Below are 24777 nucleotides of genomic sequence, written 5' to 3' on the forward strand. Positions count from 1 at the left end.
ATCAAAGCGCCATGGATCAATTGATGTATTGGTCTGTCCGAGGCAGCACTCCCGTTAGTGGAGGTGGGATTTGTGCCGACTCAGTCACAGTTGACTTGACTGACCGTGGTATTGAAGCTAGAGCTATTTTGGGTCTCACAGTGTGCAACGATTGGAAAGGATCAATGGGTCAAAGACAGAGCAGGTGAGGTGCAGTGATGTCACCGCCTGTCACTGAACAATACGGCAGAACTGTGGTAATGGATTGGTTTTAGGTAGTAAGCGTGTAATACTAGATTCAAAAAGTAGCCTCCTCATTGTGGCATCAGGGCACCGTTGACTGGAAACCAGTGACACTCTTGAAATTTGATCAAACTTTCCCTTGACATTTTGTCTATCTGTGTCAAACATCATTAAAATATGTGCTTCTTCAGGCCTAGGCACACATTCTATTCGCTGCGCACACACAACACAGATAAACATACACTTTGTATCCGTCAGGTTTAAAACATTGCTTTGATGCAGAGGGGAAAGATAAGTTCAAGGAGCAGTTATTGAGTGTAGCTTTAAGTTCAGAATAAATTGAGTGGGGAGTCATGCTGAGAGCATCCCTCATAGATGGAGATGTTTTTATTTTATTATTCGAAAAAATAAAAAAAAACTTCCGAGGTTAGTGAATGTGAGTGAATATCAGGGGCTTTTTACCACCAGCTGGTCTGCTATTGTGACATCACATATCGGACGGATTTTTTATATCAAAAAGCATTCAAGTCAATGCTGTGGCCACTGAGAAGGGACGCCCCCTGCCATGTGATGTACAGGGTTATCATATAGATTAAGCCTCTTTTGACAATAAATATGGAAATATGCTTTGCATCCCTGAAGGGAATACCTTAAAAAATGTGAAATACATCAATTAATAAGGACATATGACAATGGATAAAAGTAAATCCTCACATTTCAGTGTTTGACCTGAAAAATGAGTTGATTCATTGACGTTTGATCATATACACAAGCAATCAAAGGGTAAGAAAAGGAAGAGGAAGTAATATTTGTTGATGTAGTTTGTGGTTTATAATTTATGTATTAAAAGATGACAAAAAGGGGCAGAAATACTTGAATTAAATGTTCTTCCTAACAACCCAAAGCTGCTCCAATGAGTATTCTTTCACAATGAGGGTTCAAACGGTGTCTTCTCTCGGAGGGAGGGGGGCACACAGGGACGTGGTGACGTAAGGGAGAGGGGGTTGGGGTGGCGGGGGGTGAGGAAGGGGGAGGCGTGGTGCTGAACGAACAGCTCCGCGGTCTCATAAAGTAACCAGAGGGCTTGTGAGCTCCGTGAGAGGAGCACCCAGCCATGAGCCAGCCGAGCTCCCCGTCCTCCAGACCCGCGCCGACACTCCGCCCGTCCCCCTGACGCGCACCGCGGCCACCATGAAGCGGCAAAACGTGAGGACCCTCGCCCTCATCATCTGCACCTTCACCTACCTGATAGTCGGCGCCGCGATCTTCGACGCGCTGGAATCCCGCAAGGAGACGAGCCAGAGGGGAGACCTGGACCTGCGGAAGGAGGAGCTGCTCAAGACCTTCAACCTGTCCACGGAGGACTTCGACGACCTGGAGCAGGTGGTGTTGGAGCTGAAGCCGCACAAAGCCGGCGTGCAGTGGAAGTTCGCCGGCTCGTTTTACTTCGCCATCACTGTGATCACCACAATAGGTAAGAACTTGGGCTCTTTATTGTGCCTCAGCGGAACAAAGTTGGTGTATCGGTTCGAGCATCGGGGTCTGATTCATTTGAGCCGGAAGACCACGTGAAGTAAGCTGTGAGCCAACAACATCAAGACCACATGCCAAAGGGGACACGAAGCACATTCAACATTAATACGTGTGACTGCATTTCTATGGGTACTAGATTGAGGATATTCATAAACCCAGTACGAAGAAGACCCCAAAAGGTGAAGAGTGTTACCAATTCCCATTTTATACCCTGCATTGAAAGAGCATTGATAATAAATAAACGTACACATAATGCCAAAAATGCCAGCAGCAAGTGTTTTATATTTTATATTACAGCTTATATTGTTTTAATAATCCCTCTGTTGTGTATTCAATAACAGTGGATCTTATTTTATAACGTTTTTGTAAAATCTGAACCTTCAAGGGCATCTGCAGCTGTCAGACAAATGTTTCGAAATCTATATAAGTAGAGAAAAATATAACAAATACTTTAGGGAACGTGCGACTGATAAAACATGAGACATGCTTGTAGAGCTAGATAGAGGAAATACCTTAAATGTCATTTTATTCATAAAATCAACAGGTGCACTATATCCCCTACAATACATAATATACCAAAAACGATAAAACAGTCTAATCACAAGGCGATCAAATGTCTTTATTTTAATTACTTATCTGATTAGAATTAGCGACAGCAAAAAAAAACATATTTTTTACTTTTTCACATCAGTATGAGGTTTTAAAACCCTTTGCAGTGTAAACACGGTCGGTATGACATGCAGACTCTGCAGATATGACACCTTAGTTTAAATTAAAGCCAGACAAACAAGCCGTCGACAGCCCTTCACACCTCAGCATTTCATCGACTTGTAGTTTTGAAAGGGTTTGCATTCTAATGTTCATTACTAAAGATTATTTTGGGGGAAGATGCTCAAGGAAACTAAGTAATGAGACATTGATTTGCCTCTTCTCTTTTGCTCTTACTCATTATTGCTGCCCTCAAAGCTCCAGCACCGCCACGAGGCTCCCAGCTCTGTACTCCGCCTTTCATCTTTGTTATTTAATTTCAACTTCCCTTTTGCTCTTTGCATAACACTCTGCCCGTAAATATTGGAAGACGAGATCAAGCAAAAAAAAAAAAAGGATGCATTGATTACCTTTGCCTGATCATTCATCATGTTTCCTTCCATATGTTTGACCACAGAACGGGCAAATACAAGCAGAACCATAATTTATCTGTGATGAGTAGCTTGTCAGACATCGTGTCTCTCTGTGGCGTGCTGAAACGCAGGGTACAAGGAGCACAAAAGGGCCATGAAGTCAGCATGTAGGCATCTATGCTTGCGTGGGACCTCATGAACTCATTGTCGCAACCGGACAAAGTAAGACTGGAGGGGCAAAACACTTCAACTATTTATTTGTGGGCTCGAGACTCGCTGAGGTGTTTTTAACCGTATTAAGTAACACCTTCTCCCTTTCCTCTCTTGCATCCTCTGTTATCGCCTCTAAGCCTTCCACCTGTGTTTGGTGGCCCGGGACAGTTGTCAGTAGTGACCTTTGACTTGTAACCCTATCAGATGGAGGCGACTAATTGTTCACTGACCCGAGCCCGGGTGTCTGTAACCGCGTTCTGTGATTGTGAGCCCGGAGGCTACTGCTAACGCGGGGATCGGCGTTCCAGCCTGCCATTACGTATTAATGACAACACCAGACCCTCGCACACCACATTAACACTTCAGGTACTGTTCTCTGCGCTCAACGTCGTGCAGCCATGAGTAGCAGTAAGACGCAAAGGCTGAGCCACAATATGGGGGGTGAGCCTATCGTTTGACCTTCAGATCCAACAAAGTGCTGGAGATGATGTGAAAACATGAGGTTCTCTGAATGAAAGTAAAGCAGGTTGCTGACTATTTGCTAAGTGCCTATTGTAAACAGCACATTGGGTTTCCATATGAGACCACATCATTTCCTGTGAATGCTGAATGCACACTTTTCTAAACCGACACACCACAAGAACTATACCAAACATGCTCTACTAAGCTGGGGGGGGGGGGGATAAATGAGAAAGCGCATTCCCCTTTCCAGATGGAAGGAGTGGATAAGTCCGGGGATTCACAAGAGTCTCCTCCTGGGTTGATATCTCGGCATTGCTGTGTTGACACATCGAACTCTCTGCCCCGCGCCACGGACCCCGTGGCGGACGAATGACACGCTGTCTTACAAATAAGACCCGGCTCGTGTCTTGTTTGTGTTGCGGGACGTCCTGTATGACATCTGATGAGGGCAGGATCGCGTTGTTTAGCAGCATTTTTCCTCTAGATGCCATTTAAAATAAAACAATATCATGTGACAGCATGTTTACTAAAACTTATGTAAATCTAATTACACACACACAGTTGGAAAAACTAGGTTTAGTTTAGTTCTTTAACTTTTCTTGAGCAGCCGTTCCCTGCTGTACCTTTTTATCGAACCACAATCCTTCTGATGTTCAATCCAAAAATCAAATTGTCCGGGCTTAATGCTTTTGTGTTTTTTTAACTCATGTTGACACACAGACACATTTTGTATTTTGTTAACATCAAAGGACAATTCCACAAATTTAAAATAAAAAGCCACACAGCTTTTTAGACATTTTAGATAACCATCTCTGCGATTTCTGAATGATCTTTCTGAAGAATTTTGGAAGGGTACTTTCTAGGTTAAAAAAACCCACATTCTTTTTTGATTATCCAGATTAACAAGGTCTAGTTCTTTAAAGTTGAGGAGAATAAATCTGGCAAAATATTCCTTTTTGAGTCATGACCTCATGGCTAATATCTAATCTCTTGAAGTCATTATCCTTCCTCGTTGGCTCATAAACAAAACATTTTTTTCCAAGTCACCATATGTTTGTGGTTAGAAAAAAAAAACCTTCTGCATTTTTATTATTGTGAATCGCCTCCTGTTAAATATGCTCAAAGATCAATTGGCATCTTGCAGATTCGGTAGACATGACCTCAGTGTTTTCCCGTAGAAGAGCTCATCGTTTATCATCTGTGAGAATTGCAGATAGAGAAGTAAGCATAAATGCATTCAGCCATGCACTCCATACCAGTTGCTATAACCCCGTCACAGTCACTGTTGAATCTCCTTGTTGGTTTTGCAGAGAGCTGAAGCCCTCACAGCCCTGGTTTAGTTGCTCTGTCACCAGCGGCGCATCGGTTGCTGATGTGCTGGAAAGCCACCAAACGTGGAAGCACATTAGTGTGTGAATGTGCAGCAGGCTGTCGCTGGAAAACACGCAGCGGATCCTCGCCAAGTCAGCGCATCTGACTTTTCTATATGTCGACATGCCATGGATAAAACACATGGAATAATTGGAGGTCTGATCCAGAATTTTTAATGGGGATTCGTTACATTTGTATCATCATTATTCAGTCAGTTTAAGTAAGTGGTTGAGGGCACAAAGAATATTCATCTCCCCAGCTTTATTCCACAAGGACTCCTATCGTCGAGTGAGGGGTGGAGGTGGGGGGGGGGGAGGGGGGGCTACTTCAGCTCTTCCCACAGGTGACAATACAAAGGAGCACACAGGAGGAGCACTGTGAGACGCTGCCCATCCCTTTTCTCATGGTGCCACCATGAGGTTGTGGTTCAGAGAGAAGTGCCTTATGACCAAAGAAATTCATGGAACATCTTTAATATCACTAGTCTTTTAATTATTTTCATGTGCATTTTGAAATGTTGCAATAGAAATGCTGGAAGGTTGATGTGTTTGGCTGAAGGGGAGGTAGTAAACTTATGCGACGGCTCAGCCGCTTCTTCGTATATTTTCTCATGTTATGTTCTCTATTGAATGCAATTCGGCCAACAGCGGACAGAAATGCACAGTTCAAAATTAGCAACCTTTTCCCCTTATTGCTCTCGTCAACTTGTTTTGTTTCCAGAAGGCAACAGTCAATTACTCTACTCTGTAGACACGAGGGGTCCATAGCGATAACTTCAGAGCAACCTTTGCTGTAGCCGATATTTGCACTTACACTGAAATTAAATATTTGAAAATGTAATGAAACATTTTCTTGAGGATTGATTTCATATACAGAAATTGCCCAAACTATTAAATACAATACGATCTCGATACAATCCTTAGTGGATCAATTGAGAAGTAATGGTAAATAATCAACCAGAACTGTGTCGGTTTACACTTGAATTGAATCGGGCTCCTGATGTGAGGCCCGCTGTGTTTTACCTGATTTGGTCGGTCGGGTAACTGAAACTCTCTCTGGTGGCTGCTCACAGGAGCCGTAAACTGACCTCGCGTTGACCAATGAACCGCCGTCCAAGCCGTCCTCACGCAGACACACTGAGATGTAATGGGACATAAAGCAAACAAACAAGCTCTGTTTTTTAATTTTGTTTTTACAGGCTTTACCAGATTTTAGGATCACACGGGACACGGTACATGACGTTCATGTGCATGTTGGCAACATGTTAATTAAGAAAGAACAGTGGAGAGTCATCGAGGCAGCGCTGCCTCAAGCTGATAAGATGACTAATGTGTGATTGACTCTTTGTGTGATTTGAGAGTTTGTGTCACCAAGGTTACAAGAAGATCCCGAGTTAAAAATAAAGACGGCTATTAGCGTGCAGTTGAGTTAGACACACTGGTCACGGTTCTGACGTAATTTGAAACAGTGCTGAGCAAGTTTTACTTTGCTTCTCTCCGGATGACACGCAAACAGTGGATTAGGCCAGGAAATGACAAAAGGACTCATTAGCTTCATTTTTCCTCATTGAAACTAGTTTAGATGGGATCTTTATTTCGCAAAATGAAGAAAATGAATAGTTTGCATCCGGCCTTATATGTTTAATGGGAATATGTAAGTGGCCTGTGTGTATTTAATCGTAACTAACAAAGGACTCCACTGGATACTGTAGGTTTTAAGGCTGACTAACCAAAGCTTTGTGCCATCTGATCCGGTCTGAAGGGCCAACTCAGACCCCTGCAAGCAGCTGCAATATGGATATAAAACGTCTCAACATTCTAACTTAGAAGAATAACACAGAATGTGCTTGACCTGCCCACACACACACACACACACACACACACACACACACACACACACACACACACACATTCACCCTCCTTTAATGGGCTTTGATTAAAAATGTATTTCGGTTAAAGCTGAGAATTCACACTGTGAAGAAGCACCCTGATTGATTTTCCATTGGCGTTGTTTCCATGGAGGCGGCACGACATTCCGTGCCGCCTCCATGCAATTGGCAGTTAGCACGTCACGGTCCGTTCACGTATGTCGGTGAGATCCGATCGGACTGATTCGACCCTCTCGATTAAATGTCCTCTCACCGTTTAGCGGTGAAAAGGTTTACCACCCCGACCACCATCCGATACCACGGGACGACACCTGGAACCTGACAAGAACTATTAAGGAGGTTAACTTTTAACTTTGTTGATTTGTTCAACTTGGACCACAAAGGTCTCTGAGTGCACAAAGGCCACCGAAATGAGCTGCCAACTTAAATGAAGACGGCGCCGCTCCAGTAAAGTGTATTCTAATGGGATCTTTGTTTTCGTTATCATGTTTAATGCACCCGAGTTATTCAATAGGATAAATATTACAGAGCGACCGGGGGGAAGTGAAACACAGCGACACCTCCATCGGTGTCAGATGATTAGATTAAAAAGCAAACAAATCCCTGTGTGAGATAGTGTTTAATGGATTGCATGTTATTTCCAGGCCTTGCAACATTCAGGTCTCTTTGATCGAAAAACTAAAAAATCCATATTGCTTGGATTTTAGCATCAAAGGCAGAAATGTTCCTGAGAAATAAGTCCAAAGTGCATGCTCACAGAGGGCACTCACTTGTTTCTGTTCTGGATCTGAAAGGAGCAAACGTCTGAGAAAGTTGACAGAGGGGACTCTTATTGCTGCTGCTGCTCCGTTCACATGACCAGCCAATGTTTACCTATTGTACGTCTGCTTAGTACTCCGCTGCCTCAATGGAAAGTTGAACGCTCGCCTGACTCACTAAACAAAACACGGCTTTGTATTTGTTAGACTTCATAATCCAGTTGGGGGCCGACTGGAGTTTAACCAAATAAAATAGTACACAGTAGTGAGATCTGAAGCGTTTTCACTTGAAGTTTCCTACTGATCTGACAAAGAATAAATACACAAGGGGTGACATGTAAAATCTATGCTGTATTGTGGCAAACTCACTACTGTGAAGTTTATTTTGTCAGAAAAGAAAACCCCATTGTCTATTTGTCTCTATTACCTAGTCTCACACCCTGTAATATCTAATGATGTGGACCTCTACAGCCCAGAAAACCATTCTATGCTTTGTTCAAGTCTCATTCCTTTCACATGGATGTGTACATCTTTCTAAGTGTATCACAAAACCTCACTTACAGTACAGTGCTTTTTGTTTTGGGACTATTTTTAGCCGCAGATTAAGACACATTTGGCGCTCAGCTGAGCAATTTGCATCAGCAGGAGGCTGAGTGATCAACTCAAATTAAAGTAGAGTGCCGATGTGCACAGGAAAGTCACTCATGTTTAATTGAGGCTCCATGTAATCATATGCTGAGGTAATTTCATGGTCTATATTTGTGTGCATGATATATCATTTTTGTGCTCAATCTAAATGTTTTTTTTTTTTCCATGATCCTGATTAAACACAAAGGAAAATGTGTTCCTGGGCAGTGTGAGGCCGACCGGCTGTTAAAGTGTCACAGGGCTGTCTCTTGGTTTAGTCTGTGTCATTGTGTTCCTTCTCTTGACCTGAAAAGGAAAGGTATTAGAAGCCCGTTCACTGTTCAGACGGTTCAGCTCAGCTGAGCTGGGATTCCAGGAACAATGCTGGTGAGAACTTATTGTGCCTTTTTTGCTTCTGCAGCAGAGAGAGAGAGAGAGAGAGAGAGAGAGATGGGGAAAGTTCAGTCTAAACAAACCTTTAAGTCCGTTTTCCACCAGAATGGCTTGCTTTTCGTTTACTTTAGCAGGCTGAGTCAAGCACTTCTTTTCTTTTAAATGAAGTCTGTTTACTCCACTAGTCCGTGTTAATCTGACCCCAAACCAACAAACACAACAATAATGACACCTTTTTTTTCTTTAAAAAAATATTTTTCTTTTAGGATTAACCAAACAATGAAATAACTAGCCACCGCCGCTATAAAAAGACATTCCAAATCGAGTCACACAGCCACACCAGATAAATCCTCCCTGAGGAACCCACAATGTCATGGAACACAGCTCGCGCACACATTTGCCTCAGACAGGAGGGTGGTTTATTCCAGTTTTGACTGTGTGCCCAGAGCAGCGAGCTGCCCCCTCTCTCTCCCCCCCCCCTCTCCTCACTCCCCTCCCCCCCAGCACGCAGAGATGGCTGCAGGAGCCTCGGCGGCCCTGTTCTGCCTCGCCACGTAGATGGGCCAAAAGGCAGACCTTTCCACATCAAAACATGCAGGTTCCTCGGCGTCCAAACACAACACTGAGGCGAGAGGCGAGGAGTTATCGCTGCGCCGTTCGTGGTCCACGCACCAAACGGAGCGCTTTTCATTGCCGTTCTAACCATAACAACCTGAAGTGATTTTCTCACAACTCAGCGGCTCACGGCGACCTGGGTGTTGTGTGTGTCAGCATTGCACTGCTCCAACTGCCGGGGAGACAGTTCCAAGCCACGATGAATTATATATATGTATATATATATATATTTATATGTATATATATATATGTACATATTGTCTCTCAGGGGATTTTTTTTTCCAATTTGTTTCCAGCATCTGCTTAATCTCTCAACAAGCCAACCTGGATGAAGTGCACTGTCACACACTGGGGCCTAATGATAATAACAATAACAGTGATAGGTGAGTTGTGTTTATCCCCGAGGGCGGCAATCGGAGCAGAAGCTTATGAGTTCACATTTAATAGCTGTACGGAGGAAGAAGAAAAAAAAAGCAAGCGCCCTGTAACAACCGCGGGCTGAAAAGACAGGCTGCTAACCTATTTTCTGAGGAATAATCCTGATATCGCAGCTGTCAGTAGGATGTGTCTGCTACTCATTCACTGCTGGTTGAGTTCATGTATTTATTGCTCATGGTAAGTTCCTCCAGTGGGTAATGAAGAACTTCCATCTCAGCTCACATTCTTAACTTGTTTCACGACTATTTCTGTCATTTTTTAGACGAACCAGTGAAGCAATGTTAGGAAAAAGAAAACATGGGCTGTGTTACTGCGTCTCCCCCCTCTGTGGAAGAAGGATGGCTCTCCAGCTCGCCTTTGAGCCAATCAGAACATCCATAAGCCGCGTTTGCCTTCTGCTGTGGTTGGATAACACGTGTTATAAACTGGACTGAACACGAAGGGTGTGGAGGCGGGGGTTGGGTGCATTCGAGTTTCATGCAGTGGGCTGAAATTGCATCATGGTCATCTACAAACGTGAATTTGTCGAAAATCATGGTTTGTCAAGTTTAAATGACTAATATGAATGAACATAAGTCAAACCTTTGGTTTCTCTCGGGACCCCAGCGGGGCTTTTTCATCATGAAAACTATTAAAGAAAATTTTATTTGGTCCTATTCAATTGATAGTAACCTTGTGCATGTGTTTTTACTACTTTTTATAATTATAATAATAATTAATTAATAATTATAAGGCAGCGCCTCTCACTCTTGAGTAATCCAAACACAAAGCAAGAAGCGTTTGAATTCCTTCTTTGTTGTTGGAACAAAGAGACATTTACTATACTGTAGCTTGCCACTAATCCTACTGGCTATCATGTGTTTATGCAGCATTAAAGAGTAATGATATTCATGGCATTTGGTTACTGCACCCCGTGTTACTCTCTTAGTAAGAAAACCAAACCGTAAATGTAGAGAAGCCAACAAATGAAATGTAACCGGGTGAAGCCTTCATTTACATAGAGTAGGATGCCACACACGATCGTGTTTTTGCCTCTTAGAAAATGAAATAAGCAAATGATAAGGGCTGTCTGCTACAGCGTGGGCTTCAGCATCGTTTTTTTTAATTCGTTGTAATTGTGTCATGAACTAATGAATCATTGGGACAGTCTGGCTGCTTTGGCCACCTAATTAACAACAGACTGGAATATTGAGAGAAGTGACATTTGCGTGTCCTTATTATAGTGGTTTTATCCTCCAGACAGTCTGAGTTTGCCACAAATGAAATATCACCAAATTCCTGCAAGTTAAGACACCTTTTGAAACAAAAGGTGCTAATTTCAATAATTTTGTTTAAAAAAAAGCACAAGAATCAAGATTCCGGACGTTACTTGATCTACTTGGTATTTAAGTGAAATAAATTAAAATAACAACGGCACAGGTGTAATAAACCTCATCCGCCCCCCCATCTCCAAGTTGGTAAGAACAAATGCAAGGGACGGAAGGTGAAGCTGCAGATGGAGCGAGGTGGAGCTGAAGCTGCCATATGGGGAGCCTGAAGCGCTGGTTCCCTCATCCAAGGTGACGAGGAGACCCGACGCACAGCGAAAAGCTGATGGTCATCCAGTTTTGACAAAGTTAAATATATAACGGTCTACCTGGTTCGATTGGGAGTTTGTCTACATGTGCAGGCAGATGTTATCATGCTAAATGACACGTTCACAAGAAACAGCAGCCAGGGCTTCAAGGTCAATGTCAACGATGATTGAACGAGTCAACGAGTCAAACGCTCGGCTTCTCGCCATTTCTGGCGAAATGCAGCTCAAAGCAAGCGGCATTGCATCCCAATATTGTGCCCATAGAATGTAGATTTCAGTACATGGTTATGAAAAAAGTAAAGTAAGAGCAGGGTGAGAATATGCAAAAAGCCCCGCTAACATAAAATAAAGTAGATGCTCTTTGTCTTAACACGTGCTTAGTTTATGTTAGCCATCGGTGGGTTTATGTTTGTTGGGCTCTGACATAATTAAAACCAAGCAAAACTCAATCCAGGTTCAATCCAGGGATTAAATCCGTGCTTTGAAAGACAGCGGCTGAATTCGGTGAACTGACGTTCATTATTTGCGATTCCACAACAGAACTACACGTTGCGGCACAAAGGAGGGTCAGCGGTGTGGTGAGGAGGTTCATGTAACACGTTGGGAGGATCCATTACTTGATTCCATTGCTTTGGGTCAGTAAGCCAGGTGGCAGCATTAGCCTCATGCGTGACATGTGATATGTGTACTACGTGGCATCAAGCCCAGCCGGGCAGCTCAGCCAGGACAGCGATGGGTACCCATGTCACTAGTAGAGAGCCGTTGTCACCACACACACACACGCACACACGCACAAACACACACACACAGACACACTGCCTCGAAGAAATTTCCCAAAATGTTTCAGTACTGTTGGATGTGATCACTCATGGGTCATAAATATGTCCCTATTTATTGCAAATGAATCCCATAGGTGAAGATTTCTTTGATAATGATTTCTGCTTCAATGCTTAATTGACAATGCTTAAATTGGGCAATTAATGAAAAGCATGCGGACTGAAGGGTGAAACCCGGTGGATCACAACCAAGCCTGAAACAACATGCTGGCAGCCAAAAACAGCAGATTTCAGCCTTCTGGATGGTTGTTTTAGCACCATATCTCTACCATTGATGCATTTCACTGTAATACAAGTGGTATTTAAATAGCTTAAAACTGAGATTCTGACGAAATGCTTGTACGCTTTTTTAGGCACATTAGATGTTAGAATTATGGTTTTCACTTTTCTCCTGCTGCTGCCTCATGTTTTATTGCCTGCGACCGCAGTTTTAATGTTTGGCAGCTTGAAAACACTTCAGGACTTTTTGCCCGGTCAGTAATGCAACAATGCACACTAGCTTTTAGGATTTCTTTAAGGATGTTTTAACAGACAAAGAAACCAAAAGATACCTTCATCCAATACAAAGTTAATCCATATCCGGTGATATTTACAGGGTGTCATTTTTCCTTTGTGTTGACCACCCCTGACGCTTGTCATTGTGCTTATGTGTGTTCCTCTCGTTGAAATCCTTTTCGAGTTTTCTTTTCCATTTTCCCTCCGTTTGATGCTCTGTAAACTGATCGGTGTGTGTTTATGTGTTTCCTCTCCTTTAGCCAACACATGTCCGTTTAGGACAGCATCTGCTCCCTGAGAGCAGCTGAACAAGCTGAACCGGGCCCCACAGCGTGTTTCGAATATCAGAGGAATCAGGTGTCACAGGCAGGTGACTACGCTGCACAGGCTGCAGAGACGGGGCAGATATCTCTTTTAGACTGATGGTGCCGAGGAATATACAGAGGAATGGGAAAGTGGGTGAGAGAGAGAGAGAGAAGAAGAAACGGCAGGGATAGTAAAGCAGCATCTATTTTTAAAAACAGCATTCAACTGAATAAAACATTATGGGGCTGCTGTCCAAATTACCAGAAATCACTAAGCAGGCGTGGAATGAGCGTGTAAAACTACAGTGGCTTTTCACTCTCGCTTTATTTTTTAATGACACCGAGCTGGACTATTTCCCCCGTGCCATTTCCCAAACGCTGGATTGCAAGGAACCCCTCCAGTGTGTCAGGAATAACGAGCAAAACGCCGTGTTTATGCTCTGCGGTGTCAGCTGTCTCTTCACCGCCTCGTGTGTGAAAAAAAACAACAAAACACAGATGGATCAGAGGCTGATAACAGTGTGTGAAACGCTTTTGGCCCGGTTCTTGGCCTTGATGTAAGCGTGCCTCTGCTCTTTTTTATAATCCACTGAAAATGATCCTCACCATCATCATCGCCATCATCATCATCATCATCAGCAGCAGCAGCAGCAGCATCAGCAGCAGCAGTGGCATCTGTGACTAATTATGCCCACTGTCGTCTGGGCGAATGCTTCCCAAATGTCTTTGTCTGACGTGCTCTGACCGTCCCGTCGCGTTAAATCTTTCATAAGACGCTCATTTGTTCATGACTGATTTTAAACTGATTAATTGCTTTCAATCAAATACACAGTAGTATTGTTTAGTTCAGGTTTGCATTGGTTTATTGCATTATACCATGTATCCATCCCATTTTGCAAGGTACAACGTTAGCTATTTTGAAACTTTACCCATCATATTTTAGGGGGTCGCTGCCTTGTGATTGACAGGTTCTTACCGGGGTGTGTTTTCTTCTGACAGAGTTACCTTTTCACCGGGTATTTCTAGTTCATAACAGTAAATTGTAACACTAAGGAAGCCTCAAAAATGTGTTGAAGGTTAAAATGTAGAATGGTTAGAATTGGTTACTACGTCCAGTCCTTAAATACAGTCTATGGTGCGTCCTAAGCACCTCCCAACACAGACTTTTCCCATCTTACAATAAGTCAGCTGACCTGCACGTCCCACCGTTACACTGTCATGTGGGTTATAAGCTTTCTCCAATTCCAGCGCATTAGTTTTTGTTGATAACACAAACATTGAAATGTGAAAAGATGGAGAACAGCCTGAACCACGGCAAAGGTTTATACTTTACTTTTAAATATGTATTTCAATTATCTATAAACAACCTTTTGCTGTCTATTCAAACCATTTAAGGATGACTATTTCAATTTCTCTGCTCTATTGCCAACTAACGTTCTAATTGCGGCAGTGTGTTGAGGTGTTAAATTCCACTATTGTGGAGCCATTTCTGTCTGAATGGTAATTTTATCCTCCATTTGTTGGAAAAGTGGAGTTACTCCACAATCTCTCTACATAAGTGCTGGGTGTAAATCACTCTACAGGCTCATTATGGAGTCAGTCGTCAGTTAATAGGGCCCATCGGCTCAGCAATAATGTTGTTATTCTGTGAAATCCGCTTGTTGACTTCCTGTTATGATTCTTGGCAGTCATAGGACAGGAATTTATTGTTTCCCATTTGCTAGCTGTTTAAGACATATCTTTTTTTTCTCCATCATTTCCAAGAAACAGTTTCCAGCACTGTGTTACAGAACATGGTCTCACTTTCCCTCTCTGTCTTTGTCTTTCTCTTCGTGCCCACACAGGCACACTTTAAAGCAGATAGAGCGAACGGAGCACACACGGATACATCTGTTATTTGAGTTGACTTCTTAATAGGCTGGAAAGAAATTGGAGTTCCTACATTAGCGATGACTACAAATTAAAGACTTCCTACCGTCTAAATTAGGTTTTAAAATGTGCCTTCTATAATGGATATTTTTAGTGATTTTCCACAGGGTAGAGCACGGGTTATGTATCCGAAAATGGTTTCCCTTTATTTCTGTTTTACGTTTCATCCTCGCTGTCCTCTCCTCCTCCTCCTCCTCCTCCTCCTCCTCCTCCCTCGACTCCCCGGTTGTGTACTGTACAGTATTTGTGTATGTGAACCCCATTTTAGTCCAGCTGTGTTGTGAGTTTTAAAACAGGTCCATACCAACTGTGTATCAGGTACATAAATCATGCGATTTATTTAATTAGCTACCCCCCCCCACCCAGGATCTCACACTCGGGGTGGAATGCCTCGCCGAGTGACCTCATGGAAAACTGCGCCTGCCAAGGTTTCCTCTCATATCCCCTAAAAAGGAACCCAAGGAGTACTTTTGGAAAAAGACCCCGATAGCAAGTTTCTTTTTTTTTTCTTCGAAGTACAAGCAAAACACTCAGATGGACTAAGATGGTCTGACACACACACACGCACACGCGCACACTCACACACACAGACGGATTGTTGCCTTTGATTGTCAGATAGCGTGTGAATAAATGTTGCGGGGGAATTTCGTGCGATTAGAGGGGTTGTATTGCTGCACAGGTGCATTGTGGGGACGCGGTTAGAGCTCTCTGGCGGCACCGTCGCTTTGGTCTTCAGGCTTGCGATGCTTTAATGTTTTGGGCCTCAGCTGTGAGCTGGACGGGGAGCACATGCTCCCAGGCCCGATTTGGAGCCCGCACACAGAGGGTAACCGAGTTAAAAGCGAACCCGGACAGGCGCTGGGCCAACGCGCCGTCTCCTCTGGCGTTACATTGGATTGCTTGAGATGAATACTTTCCATATCCCCAACTTGTTCTCTCCCTTGCGCTCGTTGCTCACTGTCGGCGCTTATAATGAAGGTTTGATTAGAGAGATTATTCTTACTGTTTTACACACTGCTGAAAGCAACGACAGAGTGATGTCATGTTGACACAGCTGACATTGTGCAAATACTAAATATAACAAAAGTGCATCTCGGCCCGTATTCTGATCTAAGTTCAAAACGTCTTATTAATTTAAGTATTTCGATAGTGAACATGATGAATAAACTGCATTTAACGAGCCTCTTGCCTTCTTCACACACACACACACACACACACACACACACACACACACACACACACACACACACACACACACACAAACACCCACATTGGCCAAGAACAATTAAGCTTTGATGTGGTTTTGGACCCCAAACCCTAAACCCCCAGCCAAGCAATCACTCAGCTCCAAACCGGTCCATGCCCCGAAAGGTTGTTGCTAATAATGACTAATGTCTTTCGGCAGTAAAACTGAAGGTAGCATGATGTTGTTGTTTTTCCGCATCAAAAACTACGTGAAGAGAATGGATTTGTGCGACGTTGTTCTTGTTCATGGCCCCAACCCTGTTGGGAAGGGACGTACAAAGGTGGTCGGGGAGAAGATGAGGGGAAAGTAAAGTGTTAACAAGTGTTTCTTTTAACTCTGATTACTTCTAGTCAACGGGTTTTATTTGTAAAAACGTAACCAGAACAGAACAGGTCATATCAATGATCAGCCGGGGCTGAGAACCAGTTTTGTCATTCATGATCGATGTGTGTTTGACGCACTGAGGCCTAATGTTAAACTAAAGAATTGTTTTTGTTGTTTTAGAACAAATAAACTTGAATGACTAATGGCACTTACACAAAGGCTACCATATCTTACGATTCATCTTTGGGCCTTTGCCGCATTTAAATGATTGAAATATCCCAAAAGGTCTCTTTGTAATCCACTCTAAACAATTATGGCAGCTGTGTCTCTTTTTTTTTCATGGCTCCTAATTGCAATCGTTGACTTTAAATATTATTTATGCTTTCACAATAAAGCATATTCCTCGAGTTCTCACAGACGTTAGGCAGCAGCTGTCAGCCACGACCCCGCGGGGTCAAAAGCTGGACGGCGTAATGGACGCAGGCGGGAGGACTGGAGTTTCTGTTTGAGTGCCTGAATAAACAATCGCGGGGTCGTCTGGAGTTTGAGGTGTCTGTGACTGAAGATTGATGGGGGGGGGGGGGATTGGGGGGGGTGGGGGTCACGTTGTAGACGAAGATTGGACACGATTCGTGGGAAACAAAGGATCGTACTCGACTTTTTTCTCCGTGGAAATCCTCACACCGCGTGTGCCAGTCACATGACGGCGCCGGCTGTTTATTTGCAAGGTTGCACAGGACATTCCTCGTTTCCTGGGTGGCGTGTGCGCTTCAGACCGAAGGGGGGGTCGCTGCTCGGGCCACCTGTGCGGGGGGGGGGGTGAAGATCGAGAATGGCCATGTAGGGCTGAGTATTTAGATTCCTCGTGACACCTCGTGAGCACACTCAGAGGAATTTGTTTACCGGCGACACGGCGGCCAGGTCCTCTCAGTGCAGCTGCAGAGTAACGGCCGCCCTCCCCCAGCCTCAACAGTGGTTTCCAACTATCTGCTGACGTGGAAAGTTTCATATATGCTAGAAGTTGATATGCTGAAAATGCAGCTATTAAAACCCTTGTGAATAATACATTCGAATTCTGATTTCATCTTTATTAATAACAGAATTCCTCCAGAACACCAGGTGGAGTAACGGTTTTTGTCGAAGACGACCTAGAGAGTGACGTCTTTGTGTGTGGAAGTCGTTGGTTTGTTCATCTATTTGACTTTTTTGCTGCTGCTTTTCGGCGCCTTTTTTCACGGACATATTTGTCCCATATTTTCCCCTCAACTTCACCCCTCGACCCCTCGAGATCTGCCTCCATGAATTGGAGGCCATCCGCGCGTCCCTGTAGTCCGCCAATGACGGGTTGTATGTAAGAAATCTTTGTTTCACACAAGAAGGACGCAGAAGCTTTACATTACATGTTATTTAGCTGACGCTTTTATCCAAAGCGACTTACATTGCATTATAACCCGTTCATTGCATTATTGCCTGGGGAGCAATTAGGGGTTAGGTGTCTTGCTCTGGGACACTTCGACTTGGCACACATAGGGCAGCCGGGATCCGAACCACCAACCTTGCGGCCCCCAGCACACTGCACTACCCCATAAGCCACCATCGCCAAGCATAAACTAGTCTCCATCACCCAGACCTTTTGTTTGATGTGTGTATAATGCGCCATGCTGTTACGTAAATTTGAAATACAGATTTGTCAAGTCTCTGGTGTGCGCATTTGAAAACACATATTTCTGTGTTTTTTGTTCGTACCCTGATGTTTCTTATGTGTTCTCCTTTGTAACAAAGTCCTGATAAACCAGCCCTGTTCGATGTGCCGCCTCTTTCAACGTCCCGCCCCATTAGCTGAGGTGATGTGCTTGATGAATGGTGTGTTTTCCTCAGCAGCGGCGAGAACATATTGTCCCTGGTAATCAATGTAAATGTAATTGAGTGACAGAGAGCTGGAACCCCGACTCGCCATTCATGCCCTTCTTTGACGCATTTTCAAAGCCTGCCCCGTTCATCGGAATAAGACTATGGATGAAGTGGGTGACGCTTTGTTTTAGAGGTAGATACCACGGGGGGGAAAGAATTGTTCACCCTGAGATGTCATCTTTTGAGGCATCGTCTTTTGAGCAATGGCTTCAGCAAAAGGTGAAACAAAAGCCAACCTCAATTATGTTATTCCCACTGCTGCAGAAGAGTGAAGAGAATGCTGGAAGATAACATTTAATTAGAAAATCTGAATAACGTCGAATGAGGCGTATCTCTGATTAAATCAGCTCAGATTGTTTAGAAAATTCAAAACGAGTGTTAGAAGTTAGAGGCAAAAATACATTTTTAACATGTATATTTGAAATTGTATTAGGAGTGTTTTAGAATGACAAAGCTATCGCACGAGAATATGTCCACTCTGTGTGAAATGATTTGTCTGGAAGAATTTAATATAGTCTGTTGCTCGAGGCTTTAACCGGAGGGATTTGCTGTAAATGATGGCGCTGTAATACGAGGCAGCAGCGAGGGGGGAATTAGAGTTTTAAGTAAGGTGCACCTGTGTCCCGCTGACACGTAGAAGCCTGAGCATCACCTGTTTTTCTGTTTTGCCTTTCAATTTCCATATCGCGATATTTCTTTTCACGTGATAATTACAGGAATTGGGTTATGAGACGATCAGCCTCAGGTTGAGGCAAAGTCTTTCATTTTCCTTTAATATGTTGCAACATTTCTCGCATGAACTTTCCTCAGGAAAAACGTTATGGCCTGTAATTTCCCAGATGCCTCTTTGTTGTTTTTTCCCCCCCAGTCTATTCATCGAAATACGTGCAAATATTTAAAGCCCACACATAGTATGAATGAATGCTTTGGAGTCTTTGGATCTCCAGATCCAGTTTTTTTTTTCACCTTCCAGAGCGGTGACGCTGCACTTTTCCTCTGCCGGTGGCAATGACTGTGATCCGTGTTAACACGGCCGGCGGCGCTGCTGACGCTCCCCTGCGTGCCGGCGACCAGCCCGGGCAGAGACCTTCTTGTCCCGTGATAACGTGGTCACTGCTGCTGGGGGGGGGGGGGGGGAGAGAAGAGCTCGTTGTCTCGGGCCTCTCACGAGGAGGAGAAGAGCGCCGGAGTTGCTTCGTCTCCGGCTCTCCAGTCCCCCCCCCCACGGCCTGCCTTCCTTAAAAAATGAGTGAATGTATGGTCAACAAGTGGATTTGTCTTGGACATACTGTACTTCTTTGCGTAAGAGCACATTTTAAATAGGAGATTGAAACAATCAATTTGTCTGACATGACCAGTCGGTTTAAGGCAACCACGATTAACCAATGACGTGATTGTGAAGCCGGTATTGAGGAATCAGTTTTCCATCTGTCATTTGAAAAGTCAGCCATGTGTCCTCCTATCAGAAGGTTGGTGGTCCGATCCCAGGTCTTGCTAACCCAAGTGTCGATGTGTCCTTGGGCAAGACACTTTACCCCAACATTGCTCCTGTGGCTGAGACTGCTGTGTGTGAATGCTAGTTACGGATGAGCAGGCGTATGAATGGGTGAATGACATGAAGCGTTTAAGCACTTTGAGCATTAACTGAACAAAACGCCATTTATATGTTTTTTCTTCTTGCAAATTTCATAAAGACAAACCAGAAAGTGATGGGTGGGTGTTTTTGAACTGACATATACAATAGAAGCCGTTATATTAAAATATCGTAACCATATCGCAACTATTCTAACATAAACTAATCTGAAAAGCCCAAATATTAACTAAACAGGACTGTAATATTGCATGGTTATAGCGTGAAAAGTATGGTTCTTCTCTTATGGATAAATGTGACTTTTATGATGGGAAAACTATGTAATATGTAGTACTTCAGAGACTTCTGGATACCTTTGGTTGCTTGTCAACTGTTAGAAGAATTATACAATTATGTAATAAAATCATACTTGATTGTTAAATAGGACATTTATTAAAAGTAATTGTAGAAGCAGAGTTGAAAATACATACAAAGACGTGGGTCTACTTCTCAGTCTCCAAATGATGTATTTGAAATGACACATGCGAGTTCTTGCCTGCTGCGAGGTCTCAGACTCCGTAGCGTCTGGAACTACTGCGACGAAGACAAAACGTTAACGCATAGGATACGTTCTGTTTAGATATACATTTTCAGATAATTGTTCTTATTTTACATAAATTTGAAAGAAAGCAGTAAAATACCATGTAAATAATAACAGCATGAAAGTCATTTTCATGTATATAAAAAAATGCTATTTGTTATTATGGTCTGTAAATTAGAATTTACAGTTAAATGTAATTTAAAGAGTTTTGTATATAGTTTTAAAAAGACAGAAAAACTACTGTAAAAATGTTGTTGTATTTATTTACAGTGAATGGATGGATCACAGTAACAGTTTGGTCAAATGAATGCTGCCAATACGTATTTAGAAGAAATCAATTCCCTGTTGTTTCAGTAATGTATATATGGCCCGCTTGCTAAAAGTAACAAATCAATGGATGCAGCTAACACGGTCGACATTTATTAAATGATGAATACTTGAAATATATACGGGTTAGTTTAGTACTGAATAATAATTTGACGTTGTTAGATAAATAACTAGATGATGATTGTTGAAATATCATCAGAGAATTAGGCTCCTTCGTAAAATGTCTCCAACCAAATCTGCAACTACTTATACGAACAGAAAGAAGTTTAACTGAGAAATGCTTGTAAGAAGCAAATGGTCTTTTTGCTCGGTTCAGGTTTGTCTTTCCATACGGACACACATCAGCTGTAATGACTTCATTCGGTGGCCCGACTGGGACAGCTTTAAACCGATTTGGAACCAGGCGGACGGATGGCTCAGCTCGCATGGATCAGCGTGACAATAACACCAGAGCCCAAAGAATTAAATCAACCCCTGGAGTAATTACATTCAAACTGCTGCTCAACCTTTTCCATTTGCTCATCCCATTGTTATCAGGGACATCACCTGTCGGCTCCTGTGTGCAACAGGTCCACCTGTGGTGGGGGGGGGAGACGTTGCATGCAAGGATTACGTGTCCCGTCGAACAGTAGGAGTGAGACAATGGCGCCATGAGACAAAAGGTTGGCGGTTCACCCGAAATGTGCCAGAAGGAAGCACGAATCCATCCGGAAATTCATGAGCTCTGCAGTTTGAGTTCAAGGAGGATCACTCAGTCAGTGAGTCACTCCGTGGCGGAAACTGGCTGGCGGTGGAGCACTCGACATTATTCTCCACCCGGCCATTTCAGTCCCCGACAGCACAATAGACGGAGATATAATAAATGGTTTGTTAGCCAGTCACGGTTTAATGGGAAACTGAAAAGCTCCTTCTTCAAACTTCGGCATGGTCTCCATAAAGCTGCTTAACTAACTCTGAATTTGAAGGTGTTTTTTTGGGGGGGGGGGTCTGAAGACTCAGTGGAGCGCACACACACCACACTGATGACTCATTCTACTCCGCCACAGGGCCGTTATAATCCACAGAGTCAGGACAAAGAGTCATCTTACAAACAAAAGGGCATCCAATAATTGTCCTAATAATAATAATAATAATAATGTCCTTTTTTGTTTTTTTGATCTGGAAAAATATGGAGGCCTAATTAGTTGCAAATGTAGTCATTAGCTGAAGTCACTCTGCAGAGACCAATTGTGAATAAATTATTCAGGCCCTCACTCGCATACGAGACATCAATACTTCCCGCCGCGCTGCTGTTCATTCTCATCTTCAGTTGCGTCCGGCCTCTGTGAAATGAAGAGTCTTACAATTTATGAGACGCAGGGCTCAAAGAATACAAATGGTTTGTATCCGTCCACCCGGGGTTTGGCTTTCCAAGCCTCCAGCCTTCCTCGTTCCGACCCCTCTCCGCTGCTCTCCAGATTTAATTAGTTTTGCCCTGGTAACCCTGCTCCTTCCTCCTTCTCCCCCTCAGGATACGGCCATGCAGCCCCCAGCACAGATGGCGGGAAGGTGTTCTGCATGCTTTATGCCCTCCTGGGCATCCCTCTCACCTTGGTCATGTTCCAAAGCGTTGGCGAGAGGATCAACACCTTCGTCAGGTACCTGCTCCACCGGCTGAAGAAGTGCCTCGGCATGAGGCGCACCGAGGTCTCCATGGTCAACATGGTGATCATCGGCTCCATATCCTGCATGAGCACGCTGTGCGTCGGGGCGCTGGCCTTCTCGCACTTCGAGGGCTGGAGCTTCTTTCACGCTTACTACTACTGCTTCATCACGCTCACCACCATCGGCTTCGGGGACTACGTGGCGCTGCAGAGCGAGCAAGCGCTGCAGAACAAGCCTGAGTACGTGGCCTTCAGCTTCATCTACATCCTGACGGGCCTGGCGGTGATCGGAGCCTTCCTCAACCTGGCCGTGCTGCGGTTCATGACCATGAACTCGGAGGACGAGAAGCGGGACGCCGAGCAGCGGGCCCTCCTCGGCCACAACGGCCAGGCGGGCGGACACGTCCACTGCTCGGCGGACCGGGCCTCCTGCTCCTCCACGCCGTCGGCGTGCGGCGGAAGAGGAGGAGGAGGGGGAGGAGGAGGAGGAAGTGCGGTCGGAGGCAGCGGGGGAGGAGCGGCCAGCCGAGGTCTGCGCAACGTTTACGCCGAAGTGCTGCACTTCCAGTCCATGTGCTCGTGCCTCTGGTACAAGAGTCGAGAGAAGCTGCAGTACTCCATACCCATGATCATCCCGCGTGACCTCTCCAGCTCCGACACCTACATGGAGCAGGGGGAGGCGTTTTCTAACCCGCTGCACTCCAACGGCTGCGTGTGCAGCATGCAGCGCAACTCGGGCATCAGCTCGGTTTCCACTGGTCTGCACAGCATGAACTACAGAAGACTCAATAAACGCAGGAGCTCCATCTGAACCTGGAGGATTTCATGCTTTAAGGTCAAGCACTAACTCTGAGGCGCCCTCCTTCTACCGTGGTGATGAATTAGCTGCGGACATCAGGGGGGAGGGGGGGAGGGACTTCAGTACCAAAAAGAGATGGTTTCTTCTTTCTGGCCCCCCATGTGTGTGTTTAACCTCCAGCACAAACCATTTAGGACTAACATCCCTACGGATGTTACAGAGAAATAACGCTAATGGTTGATGGAGAAGCATTCGTTGCACAAACGGTGGAGCCAGGGGAACAAAGTGCAGCTTACTCTGCAGCTCAGAATTCTCATACTATCATATTATTGAATTCTGTCATTTCTTTGTTCATTAGATAGAATTTCTTGTAAAGGGGACAAATAACACTGTGAGACATGTTTTAACGAGGGATCGTGCGTTATGGCCTGAAATGAGGAACTAGTTTATAGCTTCATCCATCCAATACACTTTTTCCGAATGTAGTCTTTGGTTGTAAGTATTGTGCTCACTGCAGTGAAAATAAATAATGTATATGTTTGGAAACTTCACAAGTTCTGTAGGTGTTATTAAGGCAAAGCTTATTTTTTCAGTGAAAGATAAAAAATAAAAAAAACATCCTCTGTGTCCATAACTGATTTCAGGTTCAAGCCCAACTTTATCTTCTGTCTTGGTTTTTTTTCGTCTACGAGAAAACGGTTTTCGAGGACATTTAAATGATCGGTTTGAAGGAGACGGATGGATCACGTTTGGCTTACATGTCTTGCGCGAGGATTGGAGCTGTTGTGGGAATCAAACCTGTGACAATGTCTTTTACCACTTTGGCCTCCCCCCCGCCGACCCATTCACTATGAATCGCTTTTTCATAGTTTCTTCCTGCACATAAGACCGTTTTAATGTACTTGTTGCACATCACATGTTTTATATAGCACAAATATATTATGATAGCTTGACTTAGATAATGTAAGCTCACTTTTAGGGAGTCATATCTTATTCACTGCTGCACCTTAGAAGACAGTTGCATATGCTTTTGGGCATTTAGCGCACTATTCCGTTTGATTTTTAATGGAATGACATTGTGTTTTGTCATGTAAATGATGCGCTAGAATTCAGTCTTTAGGTGTCTTATCAGTCTGCAATGTTTGACTGGATTCTGTGTTATTAGCGATTGAGAATAATAGCAGTTAACCTCACTGATAAATGGCCTCCGAGTTTGCGTCTCATGCACTTAGGATGTCTTTGCTCCAGAAACTTCATTCAGCCAAATGAGGTCTTTATGCAGTGATACTTTTTGTCCTTTTATTATCCATTTCTTGCATAATCATTTTCCTTATTATTACCATTATCATTATCATGGCTATTGTTATTATTATTATAAATATTATTTTGTATCTTAACTTAATAATGTCTCAATATTTTAATTCACATCACATTCATTTCAGTCACATGTTCAGCTTTTCTTAGTCTTATCAACATGGTTATTGTTATTCATCCCTTATGAACTGCAAGAGATATTGCAGCTGGCTTTTTGTGTTGTTATACATTAATCTGTTTTTTTCTTCAGTCATAATAAA

The 24777-nt window shown here is 43.7% G+C and overlaps 1 protein-coding gene across 1 annotated transcript; it reads left to right on the forward strand.

The window, feature by feature from the left end:
* The first annotated feature begins 1256 nt into the window (after window positions 1-1256).
* Window positions 1257-24777, forward strand: kcnk3a (potassium channel, subfamily K, member 3a). Its single transcript, XM_037449131.2, has 2 exons — window positions 1257-1696; window positions 22272-24777. Exons 1-2 carry the CDS (start codon window positions 1414-1416, stop codon window positions 23213-23215), a joined length of 1227 nt encoding a protein of 408 aa, XP_037305028.2. The 5' UTR covers window positions 1257-1413; the 3' UTR covers window positions 23216-24777.

This window comes from Pungitius pungitius, chromosome 20 (assembly GCF_949316345.1).
Source record: "Pungitius pungitius chromosome 20, fPunPun2.1, whole genome shotgun sequence".
NCBI classification, from domain to species: domain Eukaryota; kingdom Metazoa; phylum Chordata; class Actinopteri; order Perciformes; family Gasterosteidae; genus Pungitius; species Pungitius pungitius.

Coding starts and splice junctions, on each gene's coding strand:
- kcnk3a (XM_037449131.2), top strand. CDS start 1,414: ATGAAGCGGCAAAACGTGAGGACCCTCGCCCTCATCATCTGCACCTTC. Junction 1,697..22,271: donor CACTGTGATCACCACAATAG/GTAAGAACTTGG, acceptor TCTCCCCCTCAG/GATACGGCCATGCAGCCCCC.